Source organism: Sinohyriopsis cumingii, chromosome 1 (assembly GCF_028554795.1).
Source record: "Sinohyriopsis cumingii isolate HCF-2022 chromosome 1, ASM2855479v2, whole genome shotgun sequence".
NCBI lineage: Eukaryota > Metazoa > Mollusca > Bivalvia > Unionida > Unionidae > Sinohyriopsis > Sinohyriopsis cumingii.
The window spans coordinates 96,586,754-96,607,986 of record NC_142961.1 but is presented as its reverse complement, the minus strand read 5'-3'; the positions used below and the strand labels follow the sequence as shown (position 1 = coordinate 96,607,986).

Below are 21,233 nucleotides of genomic sequence, written 5' to 3'. Positions count from 1 at the left end.
CTTTAGGTTTTTTCAAGGCAACAGTGAAAAATTAAAAGAACAAGCAATTGAAAGTTAAGTCACCCATTTTCAATTTTATTGTCTATTGGAGAATATCAGACACCAACAGAATATGCAGGTTTGGTCTACTGAGGTGACCGAAATTATTATCTAAGTTTATCCTACTTAAGAAGATACTGGAAGTTGGGTGGAGAAAAGATCTGAGTAATGAAATAAAAAATACAGAAGGATGGTGTATGGAATATGAAGCACAATGGTGTAACATTCAAATTAATGATGTAAAAGTAAAAGAAAATCATAATTTTCCTCACAGTTCATTTATCAAACTCACAGTGCATCTTAAATATCTCCAATGCACAGTCTCAAAACAATTTCAATGCAAAGCAAATTAGGAATCATAAAATTAAAAAAAGGTATATTTTAACGAACAAATTTGAGTTTTGCACCTTCATAATATAACATGAACATTTCCAATATGTCTGTAGGACTCGCGGTACTAATTCAGTTCCCATAGTAAACCAATGCAAACACCATGATATTAAAATTTCAGTAACTTAAAATTTTTGAGTGCTCATGATCAAACCTATATTTATCAGTATAGATGAAACCTGGATGTCAGCTTCTGTGTAGAGGAAAAGATATGAGCTGCTGCATTTTCTGGGCCTGCATGTGTTTGAAACATGTGCTTTCAATTCCGCACCAAAGAGTCAGGTGCTAATTTTAGTAATGTGTGTTCCAAACTCAAGACTGTTAAAACTGAAATACCATCAATAAAACAATGTCTCTATTTTTTTCCACTTACAACTATGATAAGCCACTGAAAAGATTCTTTTTCCTCCAACACAACTTACATTATTAACCAATCCTGGTCAACCAAATCCATATATATTCTATTTTAGGCTCACCCATTTCCAGGCTGGTTCCCATTTTTCCATACCATAGTACTGTGTGCCCTGTAATAACTGCAAAGCTGCATACAAATGACAAGAAATCTGTAGGTGGAGTTGACTGCTCAAATGATGAGAGACATGGTTCAGGACAGGCACATTCAATCATGCTGCCTCCTGCCATTTTTCTTGTGGGCATAATTAATGAAATGAATTGAATATGTATGAAATGTTTACATTTTTATTTTTCATCAACAGTACAAAAAGTTTCCCTTATTTCGTTTGATCCACTTAGAAATTACTATAATAGTATCTAAACAACATTAACAAATAAGCATTGTGATATTCATTAAGTTTGACAACTTGAACACTTCTTTGGTAAGAGCATTCTTTCTTTCAAAATATGAAGAAGAGTAATTAAAAATAAAATAAGCTTGTTGAATGACATAAACTGTGAAATCATTATCACCATTATATTTTTATCTATCTCAGCACTTGAGGAAATATAAATGACTTTGAAAGCATTATCAAATCATATACCCTTGTGACTGCACAGTTTGAACTATGCAAGCAACTTGAAATTAAGATCCAAGTTTCCTAAGGACGAAATACTTGTACAAATAAAAATATTCCTTTTTTCTTTCATGTTTCTAAAAGAAACCAATGAACTTTGTTACAAAGAGATAAAATATAAGCATAATTTTGTTCAAAGTGAGAAAAACAGAAATTACAACAATGATCCAATATAACCGTGGACCTATTTCAAAATGGCCATTCCTAAAATCAGAGCTGATCCTGAACAGGATATATTATACATAATAATTTTTTTACTTCCTTTATTCTTTCTTGTATATACCAATAAGGAACAAATGAAATGTATTAAATAGAAATAAAATATAAACATTGTTTTCAAAGCTAGAAAAACACAAATTACCAAAATTATCCAGCATAACAGAAGAACCTGTTAAAAGTGAATATTTCTAAAATCTGAGTTGATACTGGAAGCATTTATACATAATAATATCCATTGAAAGCTCACATATTATGTTTAAGTACTTCAGTCACTAATGTGAACAAAAAGACATATTCATCAAAGATCTCTCTTAACTTTTAATGTAAAAAGTTTTAACTTACAACACAAATAAAACTATTTCAAATAGAGACTTCATTTGGAAGTCGAAAGATACTATGTTAAGTACCTGTTTTTTAGTTAGCAGATCTTTTCTACTGGTGACAGAAACACATGTACTGCACTATGTAACTATTTGTGTGTGTGTGTGATCTGGATTTTTAACATAGCTTTAACAATTTTTCAATCATATCACTATGATGTCTGCAGTGTGGCAGTTTATAGTAACGTTTACACTGGGGGCATCATGCTGCAGACAGGTAGCATGATGTCTCACCCAGATACATTATCCTGACTAGTCCTAACACTTAACCTCTTAATGCCAAGTGCTAAGCGAGGTAGCTGTTAGTACCCATTTTTATAAGTCTTTGGTATGACTCGGCCAGGGTTAGAACCTATGACCCCCTGCATCTGAAGTGGATGCTCTAACCACTAGGTCACTGGCGCAGTTTATGTAACTAGGAACAAATAGTTCTTAAATAATTTGCTGATTTGATCTCCATTGTGTAATCGAAAAAATGCCTGATTTTCTGGAATTACACTGCAAAGAAGTCTGCATGCACTATGCAAGGAATATTGTAATAATGTCAGAATTATTCATGAAGGAGCATTGCAACCTCTGTAAAATTATAAGGAATAATACTGCAAATTCATGTATATTTGTGGCAGTGCAAAATGTTACCACTTTGTTGTTACTTAAATTCATGAGTTGGAGGGGCAACCACATCGCCTTTATCAGTGGACTGTTGTTTGTTAAGTCTTTAAATTCATGAGCTGAACTGTCTTTACCAGTGGATTATTGTTTGTTAGGTCTTTAAATTCATGAGTTGAAAGGGCAGTCAAATTGTCTATGCCAGTTGAAAGGGCAGTCAAATTGTCTATACCAGTAGATCTGTTTGGTCTACAAATTCCTGAGTTGGAAGGGTGGACACACTGTCAGTACCAGTGAATTATTGTTCATTAGATCTTTAAATACAGGATATAAAGCAACCATAAAAATTGGTGTACCACAGATAAAACTGTATGCTGCTGACACAAGGTTTGCAAAACTCTGCACATTAATCTACATAAAATAAATAAGCATTTAAAGGAAGTTACTAAAGAACTAGACATAAGTAGTGCAAATAATCAGATTGTAAAATTTTCAATTACCAAAGAAGTTTAAAGAGGAAATGAGGTATAGGACTCACGGTACTAATTCCACTCCAATGGTAAACATATGGAAACACTATCATATTCAAAATTCAATAACTTAAAATTTATGGGTGCTGATAATAACACCTATAATTTTTTTGCACATCTAACCTTGGTGCAAGCTTATGTGTGGAGAACACCATATGACCCGCGGCAATTTGTTTACATACATGTGCATGAAACACGTGTTATTGATTCTGCACCAAATGAATCAGGTGCTACTTTCAGTATTGAGTACTCCTGAGTCAAGCCTGTAAAAATGCTAAAGATGCATCAGTAGAAATTTGTCAAAATTTTTTTTACATTACATATAGGATAAGCTCTCAAAAGATATTTTTCCTAAAATTTTAATTTTCATTATTAACCAATTATGGACCACCAAACCTGTAAATACTCTATTATTTCTTCACCCATTTCTAGACTGTTTCACAGTTCTTCCGTATAATTAGTACCGTGTGTCCTATAACAATCAAAGTTTTGATCATAAAAATATATATTTTTTGCACTATGCATCCTCATGTGTGCAAATATGATTGAAAATATGTATATTCATACATGTAGTCTGTGTAAATGTGAATTTACACCATGGGATAAGCTTTCCTTTTGCAACAAATAAATAAAAAGTCATGAAACATGCAGTATGCAGTAAACATTTTAAGCAATAACAAATGTGTACAATGATATATTTTAAATCTTTCTCAAATATTTAGGAAAAATATGAAGGAAATAATGATTTGATTTGTGGCACAGCAACACAAGAAGGTTATTTAGTGTCAATTCAATTGGAGTAAAGTCTCTTCACCCAGGCCCAGTCATAAGGCGAACGAGGCAACTGCCTTGGGCCCGCACTTTCAGGAAATCAACTCTGCAATGAAATTTTTTGTGCTTTGGGGCCCTGTTCATCACTTACTGCCCTTGGGCCAGGTGTGTCTTCACCAAGGGGACACAAATATAGCCAATGCAGGCTGGTCTGATTGTAAGATCCCAACCCACACCCTTTTGGACACTACATATGAAAGAACAATAGAATAAATTAATTTTAAATAAATAAATAAATATCAGACTTACTGGCTATTTTTTGAGTTCATATTTTATTCTTTCCTTGTTTTTTTATATACAAAATGCAAAATCATTAATAAGCAGACAACTTTGCTAAAATGAAGAAATCTCTTTCCAAAAGTGGCTTGTAGGTTGTTTTTCTTTTCATGTGATTGTGTGTTTCCAGCATCAACATGGTTAATAGGAAATCTAAGAAATGTCTTTTCCAGTATTAGATGACTGCTCAATGAAAAGCACACAGCAAAATTATTAGCTTAACAGTGACCACCATGAAAGCAAAAGTCTATACCTGCATGAAAAGTTTTGTTAGAATGCATGTACAACAACTGTTAGGCAATGTTTGTGATTTTGTCTATCACCCATATTTAAAAAAATAAAAATCAAAGAATTTGTTTATATTTTCACCTTGTTTGGCATGTACTTATATATGAGGATCAACTGTCATTTGGAATTTCATAATTACTTCATGCAACACATACAGTATAACAAATAACATTTGTACATAAACAAATACATCTAGGCTGAAGAGTTAGCATTTAGATAAAGAAATTATAATATAACCATAAACAGTAATTAAGATCAATTATTATAACTCAACCATATTAAAGAAAACTTTCATGTTAGAACATATGTATTAACTGATGCTAGGTCAACATAAAATGGTGTAAAATGATTAGGAAAAGGTCTTGTTATTCCTGTCAAAAACCAGAAATATGTTAATGGAACACAGATGCCCTCCCACTGAGCATGAAATGACATAAACACAAACCTTAGCCATGGTGTGATAGATGGATGGACATACCAGTGCAGAGACAGACATAACAAGGATAACACTATCTGCCCTACCACTGTCAAGGTGGCGCATACAAGGACAAAAGCTACTGGGTCAAGCCCATATGTACATGTGTAGATCCATTTTTAATTTAGCATGCCTTATCAAACACTTAGTGAACCAACTTAAAAATAGAGTAATGATTTAAATGCAGTATCTGTTTGAAAATGAATTTCAACATTTCTAGATAAAGAGCTACACCAAAGGATGTGGTGGAAGAGGACCATACAAATAAGAGGAGAGAAGGGATGTTTTATGAAAGGGGTTTGGGGTTTGAAATGGATTAGAAATCTGTAAATTAGAAAAGCATGGAGCTGCAGTATGACTGGGACAGGATGCATGAATTCAAAAAGGTGGGGTAAGGTTGTCTTATGATTAGGGTGGGAATGGAGAGTGGGAATTATGTATTATTTAAAAAAGTAGACACACACTTGGGCTTACAGTGTTTGAAATGAATGCTCAGAACTTGTTGGACTTAAAGCCAGCACCTGCTGAAATATAAAAATCCATTAAAAAAATTATTGGTCCACACTAAAAGGGCTGGTTTAGAGTTCTTAATAAATTAAAAAAAAAATATCTTCACCACTGATATGTAAACTGAGTATTTTTTTTATTGCATTAACAAGTATTTCTTATAAATAAAAAATGTAAGAACTAAACAAAAAAATGGTTGACAAAAAAAAATCAAACAAAATTTGAATATGAAATAAAGGTTAGCAAATATACAAAATTTAGATATCTGCACAATACTGTTCTTAATATCAGTTAAATACACTTTTTTATTTTAGTCCAATTAATCCCATTGATTGTGTACTCATTATGGTCCAATTAATCCTAAGGGTTGAATACTCATTACGGTCAAAGTTATTCTACAGGTTGTGTACTCATTATGGTCCAATTAATCTTAAGGGTTGTGTATTCATTGCTGTCCAAGTTATCCTAAGGATTGTGTACTCATTATTGTCCAACTGATTCTAAGGGCTGTGTAATCATCAGTCCAATTAATCCTAAGGGTTATGTACTCATCAGGGTCCAATTAATCCTAACGGTTGTATACTCATTAGGGTCCAATTAATCCTAATGGTTGTGTACTCATTATGATCCACTTAACTGTAATGGTTGTGTATCCTTTATGGTCTAATTAATCCAAAAGATTATGAAATCATTAGTCCAATTAATCCTAAGGGTTGTGTCTCATTATGGTCCAGTAATCTTCTTGGTCAAATGAAGCACATATGTGACATATATGACTGGTTTCAAATCCACATAAATTAATAAAACTATTACTTACTGGTGTTCTTTTTTCTTTTTACATTACATTTCCCGCTCTCTCTTTTTCTCTCTCTCTCTCTATATCATGGCTGTTGGGGGTCTACAATGATCAACCATGACCAACTACATCGTGTACAGAACTACCAATTATATGTACTAAACCAAAGAATGATTGTGGGTAAGTGTGATATGTGTCAGGGGGATAAATGACGTAACAGTTAAATATATAGTAATAATGTAGATGATGGGATCCATAACTGCTACCTCAATTATGTGCTAATGTTCACTGTAGCTTGAATTATGATGATTTTGTGCACATGTGATGGGGGAGGGGAAAGGTCAAAATACCAGTCATATGTATTAAATTTAAAGAAAATTAGACATATTTGTTCACTTTATGGCATTTGTGCATTTCAATTTGCTAAATAATTATGCTTTAAAAAAATCCAGATATAAAACTAAGCTTCATGTTGTTTTCTTTCAATCCATATTGTCCTAGTTTTGATAGGCCAATTCAAGAACAATGGTTTCGTTCTGGTCACGAGGTCTATAGCAACACTGCATTTTATCTTGAACTATGCTATTATTATGAAGAGTGATATAACAAGAAAGAGCCAAGTTTACAAAAGTAACTATTTCCAGTAGATATGTAAATATTGTCATTAATATTAACAAAAGATGATAGACCAAATATATTCAACTTCTTATACTAATGAACACATACTCAGAATACCAAAAGCATCATGAGAAAAAAAGGAAAAGAGTCAGTCTGAAATCAAACAGAAACTAAATGAACATTAAAAACATCTGATGACTAGATAAATCAGTACAATAAAGTACTTGTGTATGTCCTAACATAACATAGCACCTGTTGCTCAGTTGAAGACTAAAATTCTGGCATAATGATAACAACATTTACAATGAAGGTTTTCAAATTATTAATATTTCTTCTTAAGAAGAATATGAAAGGTGAAACCCTGAAATCAAATTTCTTAATTATTTGCATGCAATAGATTCAAAAGTTATAATGGTATCCAACCAAATCAAAATCAATTATTTGCTTCCAAACACTGGTCTCTTGTACACTCAGTGAAAGACAAAGGAAATCTAGGGCAACATATAGTGATCCCTCACTATAATGCTGTTATGGGGAGCCATAAATGTGTACCACATTGTATGGTTGCCTTTTACTTATGCAGGTTCAATATCATGACTACATTCATCCCGAAAGCAAGATACATAATCATACTTGCATGCTTTTCAAGGGCCAGCCTATACTGAGGTGCCATACAGAGGGTATCACTGTAAATATGGTTTGTGGGTTCAATGTAATTTTTCAGCTCAAGATAGGCTAACCCTGGATGCCAGTATATTTGGTGAAGGAAGAACATGGGAAAACCCCTGAAGAAAAATATGTGACCCAAGGAAAGCTACTAGCAAGCTTTCTCATGTACCCTTGTTAGCCAAATGGAGACTTGTTGACTGAGATGAGATGTCAGTCCTCTGTAAAGGCTAGTGTCTTGGACCACTCAGCTACCCTATAAATATGATTAGACAAATTAGTAAAACATTGCCCTGGCATAAAAAGGTGGAGTACAACATGAATTCATTTGATTTTCTTACACCAATGCAAATCATTGGAATAGGCAGCAGGTCAATAAAATGAGGACTGAATATCAAAATGTTAATAAATTTTGTTATTTTAATTCTAAATTTACTGAAGATGTAATTATCCATGTATAACATGATCCCAAATACAAACAGCATTGACCATGTTTTGCCTTAGCATAATGTGACAGCAAAGCATGGTCTATTGTGTTCATTAGTACCAATAGCATGCACCCATCCTCTGCCTTTTCTGTAACAGTCTAAACAAAATACCTCAGACATAATTAGCATCCATTTTGAGCTGCCCTCAGGCATGTTGTTATTAAATCATAACTCACATTACAAACACTGAATGATGTGTCATCACTAATAAAAAAGTTTTAAGCAATGATTTCTGGCTTTTGAAACCAAATGAATGTAAAAAATCTTTTATTCAAAACCTGCATGAATAATTTTCAAAATTTAAAGTGCATGTATTTCATTGATGGCAGAAACATAGAATGTAACTTTCAATACGTATCATTTTACAAGGATATATTTTTAGCATAATTATCTAACAAGATCTTTGCCAAACAAAATTTACCAATTTAGAAAGTATGTATGTACAGGGTTTGACAGCACATCAGCACAATAATGGTCGAACAGAACCATTTCATAGCTGTTATAAAAATGTAATGTAAAAACAATTAGATAACACCAAGTCTACAAGATGAAGTATAACAGCTCAAAATGTTAAAATCTCAAAAAGCTATTAAAAAAATATAAAAGAAAAGCAACAAATATATGTACCTATAAAATATAGGATCAAAAGGTTTAAAATAAACCATCTTCTTTTTAAAAGTTAAATTTTTCTTGTGTGGTACATCATCAAAATGTTTCTTAAATGAGTTCACATCAAAACACTTCTGTTGTACTGGGTGGAAGTTTATTATGCTAAGAAAATGACCATGTTTCACTGTCAGTAGATGCTTGCAGGATATGCACTCAAATCAAGGCTACTCATGATATATCCACAAGTCAGATTTAGTCCTATCACAAGCAACACTCAACGATTTCATCAAATTTCTTCTGTATGACAGTTACAGTTACCTCTGAGTCTCTTTCTGTAAGTCCAAGTTTTTCTATCTGCATCAGAACAAGATAAAATTGTTCAGACTGAGCAGACAATCTGATCAAGTGATGAATTATGGGATAGCAGAACTAGGTCTATACTGTCTGCAGATAGGATTATATTGTACATGGATCAACACTATTAAATAGAATAGGGAATTATGTTACAGGTGTATACAAATTATTAAAGTGGCTGTGAAAGGAAAAAAATCATATTTTGCAAAGAAACTTTCTAAAAATAAACACATTCTGTATCAACAGCCAATATCTGATTAGGATCAATAACAAAATCTTGTAATATGCATATATCAAGAAAAAGAAACCAAGAGAATTAATCTTACTTATTCTAATTAAATGGTAGTCCTATTGGACAGTCTCAACAGTATTACAGATATCAGCCATGATTTTTACAAATACCAGATAAGATTTTATGGCTATCAGCAAAGTACCTACAAAAACAACAAAAGTTGCTCTGTTAAAGTATATTTAAGAAAACTGCAAGTTTCAAACAAAATGAACACCTCTGGAATGTAATTCTTCATTTTCTAAAATTCGGCTGTAATTTCTGTTCTCTTCATGCACTGGGGGTATGAGTTTGACTTGCTCTGTATTTACAGTATTGTTCCAAAGTAGATGTGAGTAATGTGATGGCAGTATGCCATTCTGTATGTGTGTATCATACTCAGATTTTGAATGGGGTAAACCATGAACACCATTGGCAGCAGTCAGTGCTCCCTCACTTTTTACATAGGGTAACAACCTCTGTCGTCTGGCCTTCTCATTTTGATCGAATTTGGCCTGAAAATGTGAAAATATATACATTGTGGGAATCTAGTATTAAAAATATATCATATACAATGTAACCTCTTATTATAATGCAAATAATTACAAACAGGCATTTCTTAGGGCAAAATTCTTCAATGACCAAGTCAGTTCCACGTATTTAATACATGCAAATCAGATTTGCAAGTGATGCTTGAAAGCAGTTTTTCAACTGATATAAAACTTGTCAGTTTTGGAGGTAAATCGAAAATAATTAATTCCATTACATGCTAACATTTGCCAAAGAAGATGGAAAGATTTTGAACCCTTAATTTTCACACTTGGGCTAAAATTCTTTGTGTTTCAGCAAACATTTGCACATAGTAAACCATGTCTGATTCCAATGGTAATCTATGCAAATATGTGTCCTTGGGGTCCAAAATTTGTAAGTGCAAAGTTCATAACACGTTTAACATAGCTTACTTATTGACTGTCACCCCTGAAGCACACAATATGAAGGTGAAATCAAAAGGGAATTTCAAGTGAAAATAAAAGATCAACTCAAGGGATATGCGCAAAAAGAAAACCTTGGAACCTACAAACTTCAACCAACCCAACAATAACATAGACTGTTCAAATAATAGAAATTATTTTCTCCCATCCTGATGTATCTAATGACAACATTAGGTATCAAGATAGAAAAAACTTTTGGACCCACCACTTATACAATTCATATCTGATTGGAATCAACATCAACATTTCTATTTGAATGGTATACCAGGCATTATATTGTGAATACATGAGTCCCTTGAAGGGGATGACAATCAATGGATTGAAAAGAATTTCCAGGATTTCTAGATAAGACCATTTCTTCCTTTCTTGTTGCTGAGTGTTGAAACCACCTCTGATATTCCTCATCAATAACAAGATTTTCAAATTAGATGCTGTGTATGTCAGATTGGCACCATTTTCATTTGGACCAACAAGACATTTAGGACCAACAAGACATCAGTCTTCTGGTGGAAACCCCAGGCCACAACAATATCATCAAGATAGCCATTGTCAGACATAATAGCAGTCAGGTTCACATAATGTTCATTCACAATGAACTGGGGATCATAAGGTGTCTTTCAGTGAAAACCCCAAGCTGATGTGACTATTTAGGAGTAGTGACAACAGCAGTTTCAAGATGGCCACTCTGGTTGTCTGATCAGCACAATTTTTCTTTAGGACAAACTGACATCATAAGAACTAAGTTAATAGAAACTACATGTTGATATGACTGTCCCTTCAGGAGGCATTAGTGATAACAAGATTTTCAAGATGGTCATTGTGGTGGAAATATTAGATGTGCAAGTGGCACCTTTTTTATTTAGGACCAACTAGACATCATAATAAATCCTCTGGTGAAAATACCATAGCAATATTACTGTTTTGTTCCAGAAGTAAGTAATAACAAGATTTTCAATATGGCTATTGTGATAGCCATATTAGGCATCAGGTCAGCACCATTTTCAATTTGGGCCAACTAGACATCATAAAAAGTCTTCTGGTGAAAATCTCATGTCAGTAGGGCTTTCCATTCATGAGGGGTATTGGCAACAAGATTTTCAAGATGGTTGCTGCAGTGGCAATTTTGGACATACATTTGGTACCATTTTCATTTAAAACCAACCAGACATCATAAGAAGTCTTTTAGTGCAATCCCCATATTGATATGACCACCCATTCAGGAGTAGCAATAATAAGAGTTTGAAACTAGTTGCTGTGGTGGCAATACTGGTTGTCCAAGTCAAATCACTTTCATTTAGGACCAACCAGACCATGAGATGATTGTGTCTATCAAGTTTCATGGCAATCCCCCAAGTAGTTTAGAACAAGTAGAATAACAAACTTGTTCTAAAGGGCATATGGGTGACAGACAACAAATCATACCCATGAGATCTTCTGGTCTATGAGCATTAGAGCTAAAGACTATAGTCAGGAAGGTCTAGCGAAGTTCAAGACTTTTCCTGAGCAAGAAAATTTTCTGTCACTTTGCCCAGAATATTATACAGGGTTAGTAGCGTATTTCTTTTAAAAAAATCCTGGTTTTTCAAGATTTTTCAAGGTTCAAAATCATGTTTTTCACAATGCATTATTACATTAATTTTAAAGGATTTATAAATTAAACTGTATGTAAACACTACTTACTATTACTTCATACGAGGAACATTTCTTACAATTTTTTATTTAAAAAAAGATGAAGTCAAGAGTATTATCACTGATGTCATTCCCATTAATACTAAACTATCTACATCTGGGCATTAGAATAATGTACAGTCACTGAATAATGTTCATTTGACTTTTATAAAACTATACTATTTACAATGTCCAAAATATTTTAGAGTGAATTTTTCAGTTCTTGTAGCTTGTCATCAGACTGTGTTTCAAGAGCTCCAAGTTCAACGATTTTGTCCTTAACACTCTTCCTCAAACTATCTGATGTCATGATAATTTAAATTTTCCTATGGGTCTCTGCTTTCAATGCATAGTTATCAGCAGCAGCTGCTATTGTCTCAATGTCTTTTTCTTTTTCAGTGCCTGCCTTCCTTCACTAACTCTGCTATTTCCTCCTCCAGTACTTTCTTTTTTGTCCTCTTCTCTCTTGCTCAAGGTTTTTCATCTGTTCATCCAAGTACATGCTGTACCTACTGTAAGCACTGCCTGCACTTATAAGCGTTTTTGGTGTTATATCAATTTGGCAAATTCCACCATTTCTTACACTGTCAATACTCACTCTCCTTGCAACCAGTCCTTCCCTTCATATTTACATCTTCACACTCTTTAATGATAGAAAAACCCTTTTAAATGGTAACCTTTCATGGGAAAACTTTACAGGACCCCCATTCAATAATTCCAACTATGAAAATGAGATCCGAATAACAGTATACTTTTAAAAGTGAAACCCTGCTGTAAACCTGTCTGAAATCCACCTATGAATATTAAATTCATGGGAAAAAATCTAAATTAATGTGGGCTCCTGTGCTGAGGTCTCGTTATTTATACCCCACCCCCATAAAAAAAAAGTAACAAAAATATTTGTTTAATATATTATCACTTATTTAAAAACAGCATATCAATATTTTAGACTATTTCATATTAGATATATTAATGTTTCTCTCAGCTTAGCTGTATCCTTTTATGTTTAGATTTATCTTGCTCATTGCAATTATTGTCTGTAATTATTGTCTGTCCTATTTCCACTCAATCCCCCAAAAAGATCTGGAACAAACAAATTTCATAATTATGACTACATAAGATTTCTTTTTTAAAACTTGAAGCTCCGTATTCGCAGACTTACCTCTTTCATCTAAAACAATTTCATGCTTAAGGCTTCTTGTTTTGCTGTATTAGTCACAATTATGTAATTTACAAGAGCTAGTTTTTTCCCAGCTGCATCACTGGTGCTTGATGCGAGCTTGATGTTGAGAAAAAAAACAATAATCCAACAGAAAAAATCATACAGGTGAAAAAAATATCTTAGATTATCCCCATGACCCGTTTTGACATAGGACCATCTCTGTCATACTATATAAGAGATTTACATACCTTCTTTCTTATATGGTATGATTGAGAGGGTCCTATGTCAGAACAGGTTATGGGGGTAATCTAAGGTGATTTTGTCATTCTGTATGATTTTTTTCCTTCAGATTATTGTTTTTTTTCTAAACATCAAGCTCGTGTTGAGTACCTGTGGCTGCATGTAACCATAGAGCACTCTCTCCCACTGTATGCATATCAAAAGCCATCTGGCATAATTTGCATTTTGCAAAGTGTCCGCAAAAGATCTCATAATCCATACTTTGTATTTTTCCTTGTCTAGCCACTGAAGTTGGAATCAACAGCCAGCCATTTCAAAGCTTACAGATGATTCAAATTTATACTGCGGCTACATCTGGAAGTTAAAAACGTATGACTGCACAGTGGCCAGTTGTGGAAATTTCTGTTCCGGGATAAACTTAGTGAGAGATTGTTTTTTTCTCTTTTTTTAAAATTATTTAAATCTGCAAAACAAAACTATTTAATAATTCCTTTAGGTTTCAATAAAATCAAGGCTTTTCAAGGTACTCAGCCAAAAGTTTGAATCTTCAAGGTGTTTTCAAGGCCTTGAAGGACAAATTCATTTTTCAAGGCTTTTTCAAGGTTTTCAAGATCCCATACGGACCCCGATTATAATAATTATTAAGGAATTATAAATGCTTTCATGGAACATAAATGCTGCCTTTCAATGCCAACTGAAATTATTGGATTGGGTGAACAATCAGGCAAGGGTAACACTATATATCCCAACTAAATTTGCATTGGGGAATAAAATACACAATTTTACATTTTAAATACAAAAAAAAATCATGATTCTAAGAAAGTACACATTTTAAGACTTTTCCAGCCTTGAAATATCCACTCAATTACCTTATTATAAAACAAAACTCCAAGTACTGCTATTAAAATACCCACAACATTCATTGGAGTTACAGGATTTTTCAGCAAGACAAGGGAAGCACCAATTATGACTAGTCTTTTTGTTGCATTGGCTACTGCATAGCTTAATGGGGCTACCATTGCCAAGACAGTAAATGCAAACACATTTTGCAGCATGTTCAATAGTCCATCACAGAGAAGTAGACCTAGAGTCATCAATTTTCTGTTACTGTTAATCTGGAATTTAAGAAAATCAAATTTCAGCTCTTTCTATTTAAAATATTTTCCATGAAAAGTATTACTAATTTTAGTTAAGTATAACAATTTTGTCAAGAAATACAGTAAATAATTATGCACAATTTACAATAACACAAGTCCTCGAAGGCATCAATGTTCTACTGGCTTAAAGAATTTCCAGGACTGTTTCTTCCTTTTAACTAACAAGTTCTGAAACCAACTTTAATATTCTTGAACGCTAACATGATTTTCATATAGTGGTCATATTGGATTTAAGATTGGCACCATATTTATTTCAGACAATTAGGCATCACAAACAGTCTTTCAGTGAAACCCCCATGTTAATATGACTATCCAGTCTGAAGTAGTAACAGCCATATTGGATGCAAGACTAGCACCATTTTCATTTTGAACCATCTAGGCATCACAAAAAGTCTTCTGATGAGAACTGCATTTCATTATCACCATCCATTTAGAAGGAGCAACAGCCATATTTGATGTAAGATAGGCACCATTTTCATTGAGGACCAAGTAGATATCATAAGAAGTCTTGGTAAAAACATTAAGTCAATATGATGATTCATTCAGGGGTAGCAATAACAAGATTTTCAAGATGGCTGCCATGGTGGCCATATTGGATATTATATCAGAATCACTTTCATTTAGGACCAACATGACACTATACAAAGTCTTTTGGTGAAAACCCATGTCAAAATGGCTTTCCAGTTTTAGAAGTAGTAGTGATAAAAATATTTTCATGATGATGATCATACTAGATTTCAAGTTGGCATCATTTTCATTGGGACCAACTATACATCATATGAAGTCTTTTGGTGAAAACCCCATGTCAATATAACCTTCTGTTCAAGAAAAGTAGTGATAAGGATTTCAAGATGGCTCCCATGGAGGTCACATTGGTAGTCAGATTGGGATGAATATGTGTGTAAAGTTTCACTGTATTCCAAATAGCTTTGGAGTAATGACAACAAGCTGGTGCTAACAGAAAGACAAATGACAGACAATGGACAACAGGTCATCCAACATGCTCATATGGTCTATGACCAGTAAGGCTAACAAGAATCCCTTCAAGGTAATGATGCTCTATGATTAGAGAAGAATTTTCAGGAATTCAAACTAAGACCATTCTTTTTTGAACTGCTGAGTTCTGAAACCATCTCAGAGTTTCTGGAGCAATATTTTTAAATTAGCCACTGTGGCAGCTGTATTGGATGTAAGCTCAGCATTATTTTCATTTATGACAAAATGGACATAATTTAGAAGACTTTTGGTGAAAAACCCACATTGATATGACAAACCATTCAGGAGAATTAGTGAAAAAAATGTTCTATATGGTGGCCATATTTGAGGTCAGATCCTTTTGGAGGTCAGATCAATACCAACTAGGTATCATACTTAGTCTTCTGGTGACATCCCATATCAACATGACCTTTCATTTAGCTGGAGTAGCAATAAAAAGATTTTCAAGATGGCCACCACAGTGGCTAAACTGGCTATCAGATCAACAAAATTTTCATTTAGTACCAGGTAGACATAATACGAAGTCTTCTGTTGAAAACACAATGTTTATGTCTTTCAATGAAGGTGGATAAAAGAGAAGATTTTTCAAAATGGTCACTGTGGTGGCCATAATGGATAGCAGATCAGCACAATTTTTAATTAAAACCAACTAGATGACATAAAATTTCAACCAGTGAAAACCCCATGTTGATAAGCCCTTCCAATCAGGAGTAATGAAACCAAACTTTTAAAGATGGCTGCTGTGGTGGCCATGTTTGATATCAGATTCGCATCATTTTAATTTAGAACCAACTAGACATTATAAGAAGCCTTAGTGAAAACCCTATGTAGTTATAACCATCTATTCTTGTTGACTAGTGAAAACAAGCACTATTTTCATGTATTATGAACTACACATCATACCAAGTCTTCTGGTCAAAACCCCATGTCAATATGACTTTCCATTCAGGAGGAATGACAATAACAAGATTTTCAAGATGGCTGCCATGGTGGCTATATTAGATACTGCATCAGTACCATTTTCATTTAGGGCCAACCACATATAATAATATGTCTTTTAGTGAAAATTCCATGTTGATAGGCCTATCCATTTGGAAGGAGTAGCAACAATATAACTTTCCAGATGTGGTGACCATATTCGATGTCTGTGCAGAATCATTTTCATTTAAGACAAACTATACATCATAAGAAGTCACGTGGTGAAAACTGCATGTCAAAACTCAATGCTGATATGACTATCCATTCATCAGTATTGATAACAAGATTTTCAAGATGGCTGCTCTGGTGGCCATACTGGATGTCCCAGCAGCACCATTTTCATTTAAGACCAACTAGACCTTGAAATCAAGACATGTGTCAAGTTTCATGGCAATCCTCCAAGTAGTTTAAGAAGTAGCAATAACAAACTTGTGTTAACAGACTAGCTAAAGACAGACAACAAACCATCAAATAAGCTCTTTTGGTTTATAACCAGTAGGGCTAAAAACTGAACATGAGGCATATTGATGAAATGCAATAATGAAACATTTAAGCACAATGATGAATGTAGCAAAAATAATAATAATAATAATTATAAAGACTTTCTTTAACTCATTTGGCCCTGGAGATTTTTGTCATTTTCGCCTGAAATGGAGGCAGGAAATGCATCATGGAGGTTAATTCTGAATATATCCAAATACATCTGTTGTTTTAAGAGTTTTTCGCTTAGACTGACACCTAGTTGTTCCAGAAACATTGTTTTTCATTGGCTATTTGGCTGGAGCATGTACAGAAGGGTAAAAGTTAGATTTTTTGTGCTTATTTCATCCATCAATTTTTGTCTCCTGGCCACTTTTTATTCCCAACCCCCAACTTGTCCTACTTTTTGGAAAGATTCACCTGTCTGTGTGAAGTTCAGACCAGTCTGCCTTAGATCACAGACCAAAAAATCTAAAATCTGGGCACAAATTCTGATTCCAACAGAGCTTGGAAGCAGGGTACAACCTCATCAAGCCTAAAGGTGGGATTGGGGCTGAATAGTTAATGAGTGTAACTCGATTAGTTACAAGGAATTAAACTAGCTTGATCAACAAATCATAAATTCAAATTATTCACAAATCTTCATCGTAACTACAATACATAATGGTAATCATATTGTCTTCTTTGTGCCAGTTGATAATTTACCACAACAATATCCACATCTTCAAATAATTTGATTTACTATTTTTAGAGAAGTGTTAGTCCCCATAATAATGCCCATGGAATATGCTGACCGTCTATTGTACATGGAATATGCTGACCTGTCTATTGTACATGGAATATGTTGACCTGTCTACTGTACATGGAATATGTTGACCTGTCTACTGTACATAACATATGCTGACTTGTATACTGTACATGGAATATGCTGACCTGTATACTGTACATAAAATACGCTGACTTGTATACTGTACATAGAATATGTTGACCTGTTCATTGTACATGAAATATGCTGGCCTGTCTAAGTACATGGAATATGCTGACTTGTATACTGTACATGGAATATGATGACCTGTATACTGTACATAAAATATGCTGACTTGTATACTGTACATGGAATATGTTGACCTGTCCATTGTACATGAAATATGCTGGCCTGTCTATGTACATGGAATATGCTGACCTGTCTATTGTACATAGAATATACTGACCTGTCTACTGTACACAACTTAACTGCATTATTTTTATACATGCCAAGCCATTCACTAATGATGTACAGAATGAATATCCAGAAAAAAATGGTCAGTGTTCTTCAATTTATTAAATAAATAATTGTGCTGCTTGTTAAAACATTATGCATACAGAACAAGACTGATAACCTGGCTAAATTAACTAATTTCAATGTGGACAATATAAAATGGTATATATGGTATCAGCACAGTGGCAAAACTTGGCCAATCCAACAAAATTATGCTGCATTATAATGAACACCAGCATTTTCATTATATAATTGTTGTTTAAACATTCAATGCATTGTGAGGTGATAATCAGATAACTGTGGAAGTTCTTGCAATGTGTACAATTGCTACCAAATACAATAAATTAGATGACCAAAAAAACCCACAAACACAGATATGATCAAGAGAAGATTGTTGTTATTGTAGGGTTTAACGCCATTTTTCAGCACACGATAGGCTATACATGGCGGCCAGTATTAATGGTGGAGGAAGAACCCGGGATATCCCCTGAAAGAACCACCAACCTTCGAGAAGCTACTGGCAAGCTTTCTGACATACCCACATTGGCTGAAACTGAGACTCGAACACACGCAGACGGAGGTGAGATGGCAGCGATCCGTAACAGAGAGCGCTTTAGACCACTCGGCCACTTGGGGACCCATCAAGAGAAGAAAGAGAGAAAGCACTACAAATATTGGGAAAACAACTAAGAAGGCTAAATTATGACCCAGAATAAGATTTTATGTTGTGCACTTTTTCTGCACAGAGGATTCAAAGAAATATAAGAGTGCAAGGATTAGTGACATTTTGGCAGGATCTGTAAAAATAACCCAACCAATTTCAAGCCCTGTACATTTTGCTTTCTCTAACAAAGCCAACACCATGCCACAGGCATTATGGCTATTTTAAACAGAGGTGATCTGTAATGGGAAGAGAGGAAAGCATACATTGGTTGTGTAAGAAATATAGTTATTATATTCCCCTTTTTTTTCCTCTGTTAACTTTACGTTGTCAGAATCGTTCAGTATTTTATGATATTGCACACCTTCACATTGCATTCACGTGCATAAAGGAACTACTTTCTATTGTAAACAAACAATGGACTCAGCAGCCAGCACTTTCGATTTGTAAATAAATCATGTACACTCACGTAGTAGGTGCTTTATTTTTATGCTGATTAAAATTGTTTCTGAATGAAGTAAAGCAGATGTTTCATGGACTGCCACATACCAGCTGCTTTGGCACATTCCACATTAACTTTTTTGATACAATGTTTCATATTTAGGCTAGCTATACAGTAGACACAAGAAAGGGTCCTTACAAATGACATACAAGTGACAAGGCATAAGCTGTCTTTAGCTGGTAATAAAAATGGCAAAAAAATATACTTACAGTTTTACATCTTGAATTTCCTGAAAATGTACTTTCTTAGTTCTGCAAATCCAAATTACATGAGCCATGTCATAGGTTCTCAATCTTGATTACACTTTTCGAAATTGTACTGTAATTTCGAACATAAGTGCAATTACATCCTCCTTACTGCACTCAAAATGAAATAAGCATTAAATTCCATAGCGTCTTTTTGATAATTGCAATTGAAAGACTTCATATTTTCCCCACATTATGATTTCAAACATTCAATGACTGAAAGAGAAACACATTTGCAGATGTCAACATGCTTCTCCCTTGCTTCTTCAATCCAATGTCATGTGGAATTGTCACATAAATCCAGTCCATAATCACGAAAATTTTGTAGAATAAAAAAAATACCAAAACCTACTCATTCCAGATCAAATGGAAAAGTTTTTGCAATATGCGTTCATTCAATATATGACTCCAAACATCAATTTTAACTAGACATGCCACTTTCTTTCAGAAGTTATGTCGGGTGCGTGACTAAGTTCAAATTTATCTGGGCGGAGTTATGTGTGCAGTAATAATGTTGTTGTTGTGTAATGATGAATCTGCGCTTGTGTAATTAGTTTGGAATACTGCCTAGATTCAGTTACTTTGTTTCTTGTAGTGTATTTTGTTAATATAATTAAGCATTAGGTAGAATAAGAAAATGAGCATATAACAAAAAGGTTACTGCATTTGTATGGGAAAATATGAACTTGTTTTGTCGAACAGATATACTGCACTCCCAAGCATTATTTACATCCTAAAAACTGTTCACATTTTCCCATACAAATGCAGTAACCTATAGCTCTTAAGTAAATAGAACCTGAATGGGAAGGTAGACTGTACTTTTTGTTTGTCAGGTGAGGTTTTACTCTGCCAAACATACCACATTTTCATCTTGAACAATCCTGTTGACATCAAGCATCAGCCAGATGGGGAAAAAAGAAAGGGCAGCAAGTCGGCTAAAAATCAACAGGAGATTCATGTGATGTAGACCAGTATCTTTTAGTGTCTGAAAAGATAAACCAACAGAAATTAAACAAACTGAAAAGCAAAACATACATGCATTAATCAAATGTGAAGAAGAGGCAGGGGTAAATCTCACCCAAAAAAGTAATTCAGGTCTACTTTTGTAAAATCAATGCTTACTGGCAGCTGAAGATATCTTGATCGATACAGTATGAAGTCATCAAGATAACATCAGTTTCGTTTTTAGCAAGAAGTGTCACAGCAATAAACTCTGAGAGAGTTTGGGCATAAAATGACATGGTTGTGACTTCTGCATCAAATTAAAAAAAAAGTAAATTTATTAGTAAATTATGTTTCTCCGAGAATACTTACCCAATCTCATGAATATTTTGAAAAAATAATCCAAACCAAGCATTTCCACTATAGAGACCATGGAAAAACTTTGACCATTACATCCCCTTTACCACCACTAGGTGACTCCAGTTTTAAACTAAGTGATAGATCAATGTAGATGCTCACATTAACATGGAGGAGTGGGAGGAATTTATAGTAATGTGACCAGGCAAGTATTCTCAGAG

At 34.0% G+C, this 21,233-nt stretch overlaps 1 protein-coding gene across 4 annotated transcripts in view; it reads right to left on the bottom strand.

Annotated features, from left to right (window-relative positions):
• Window positions 1-1,114: 1,114 nt before the first annotated feature.
• LOC149807390 (solute carrier family 35 member E1 homolog) overlaps window positions 1,115-21,233 on the bottom strand; it is a 43,576-nt gene continuing 23,457 nt past the window's right edge. Inside the window, exons 4-8 of one of the 4 annotated variants that reach the window (XM_089966171.1) lie at window positions 20,573-20,698; window positions 14,306-14,551; window positions 9,774-9,889; window positions 7,828-7,911; window positions 1,115-4,216 (exon numbers count right to left, since the gene is read on the bottom strand). In XM_089966171.1, the coding sequence (XP_089822297.1) occupies window positions 7,869-7,911; window positions 9,774-9,889; window positions 14,306-14,551; window positions 20,573-20,698 (531 nt within the window). In that variant the 3' untranslated portion in view covers window positions 1,115-4,216; window positions 7,828-7,868. Of the gene's footprint in view, window positions 9,890-14,305; window positions 14,552-20,572; window positions 20,699-21,233 lie in introns of all 4 variants that reach the window. The other 3 variants (XM_089966154.1, XM_089966163.1, XM_089966146.1) reach the window with 3 other exon arrangements.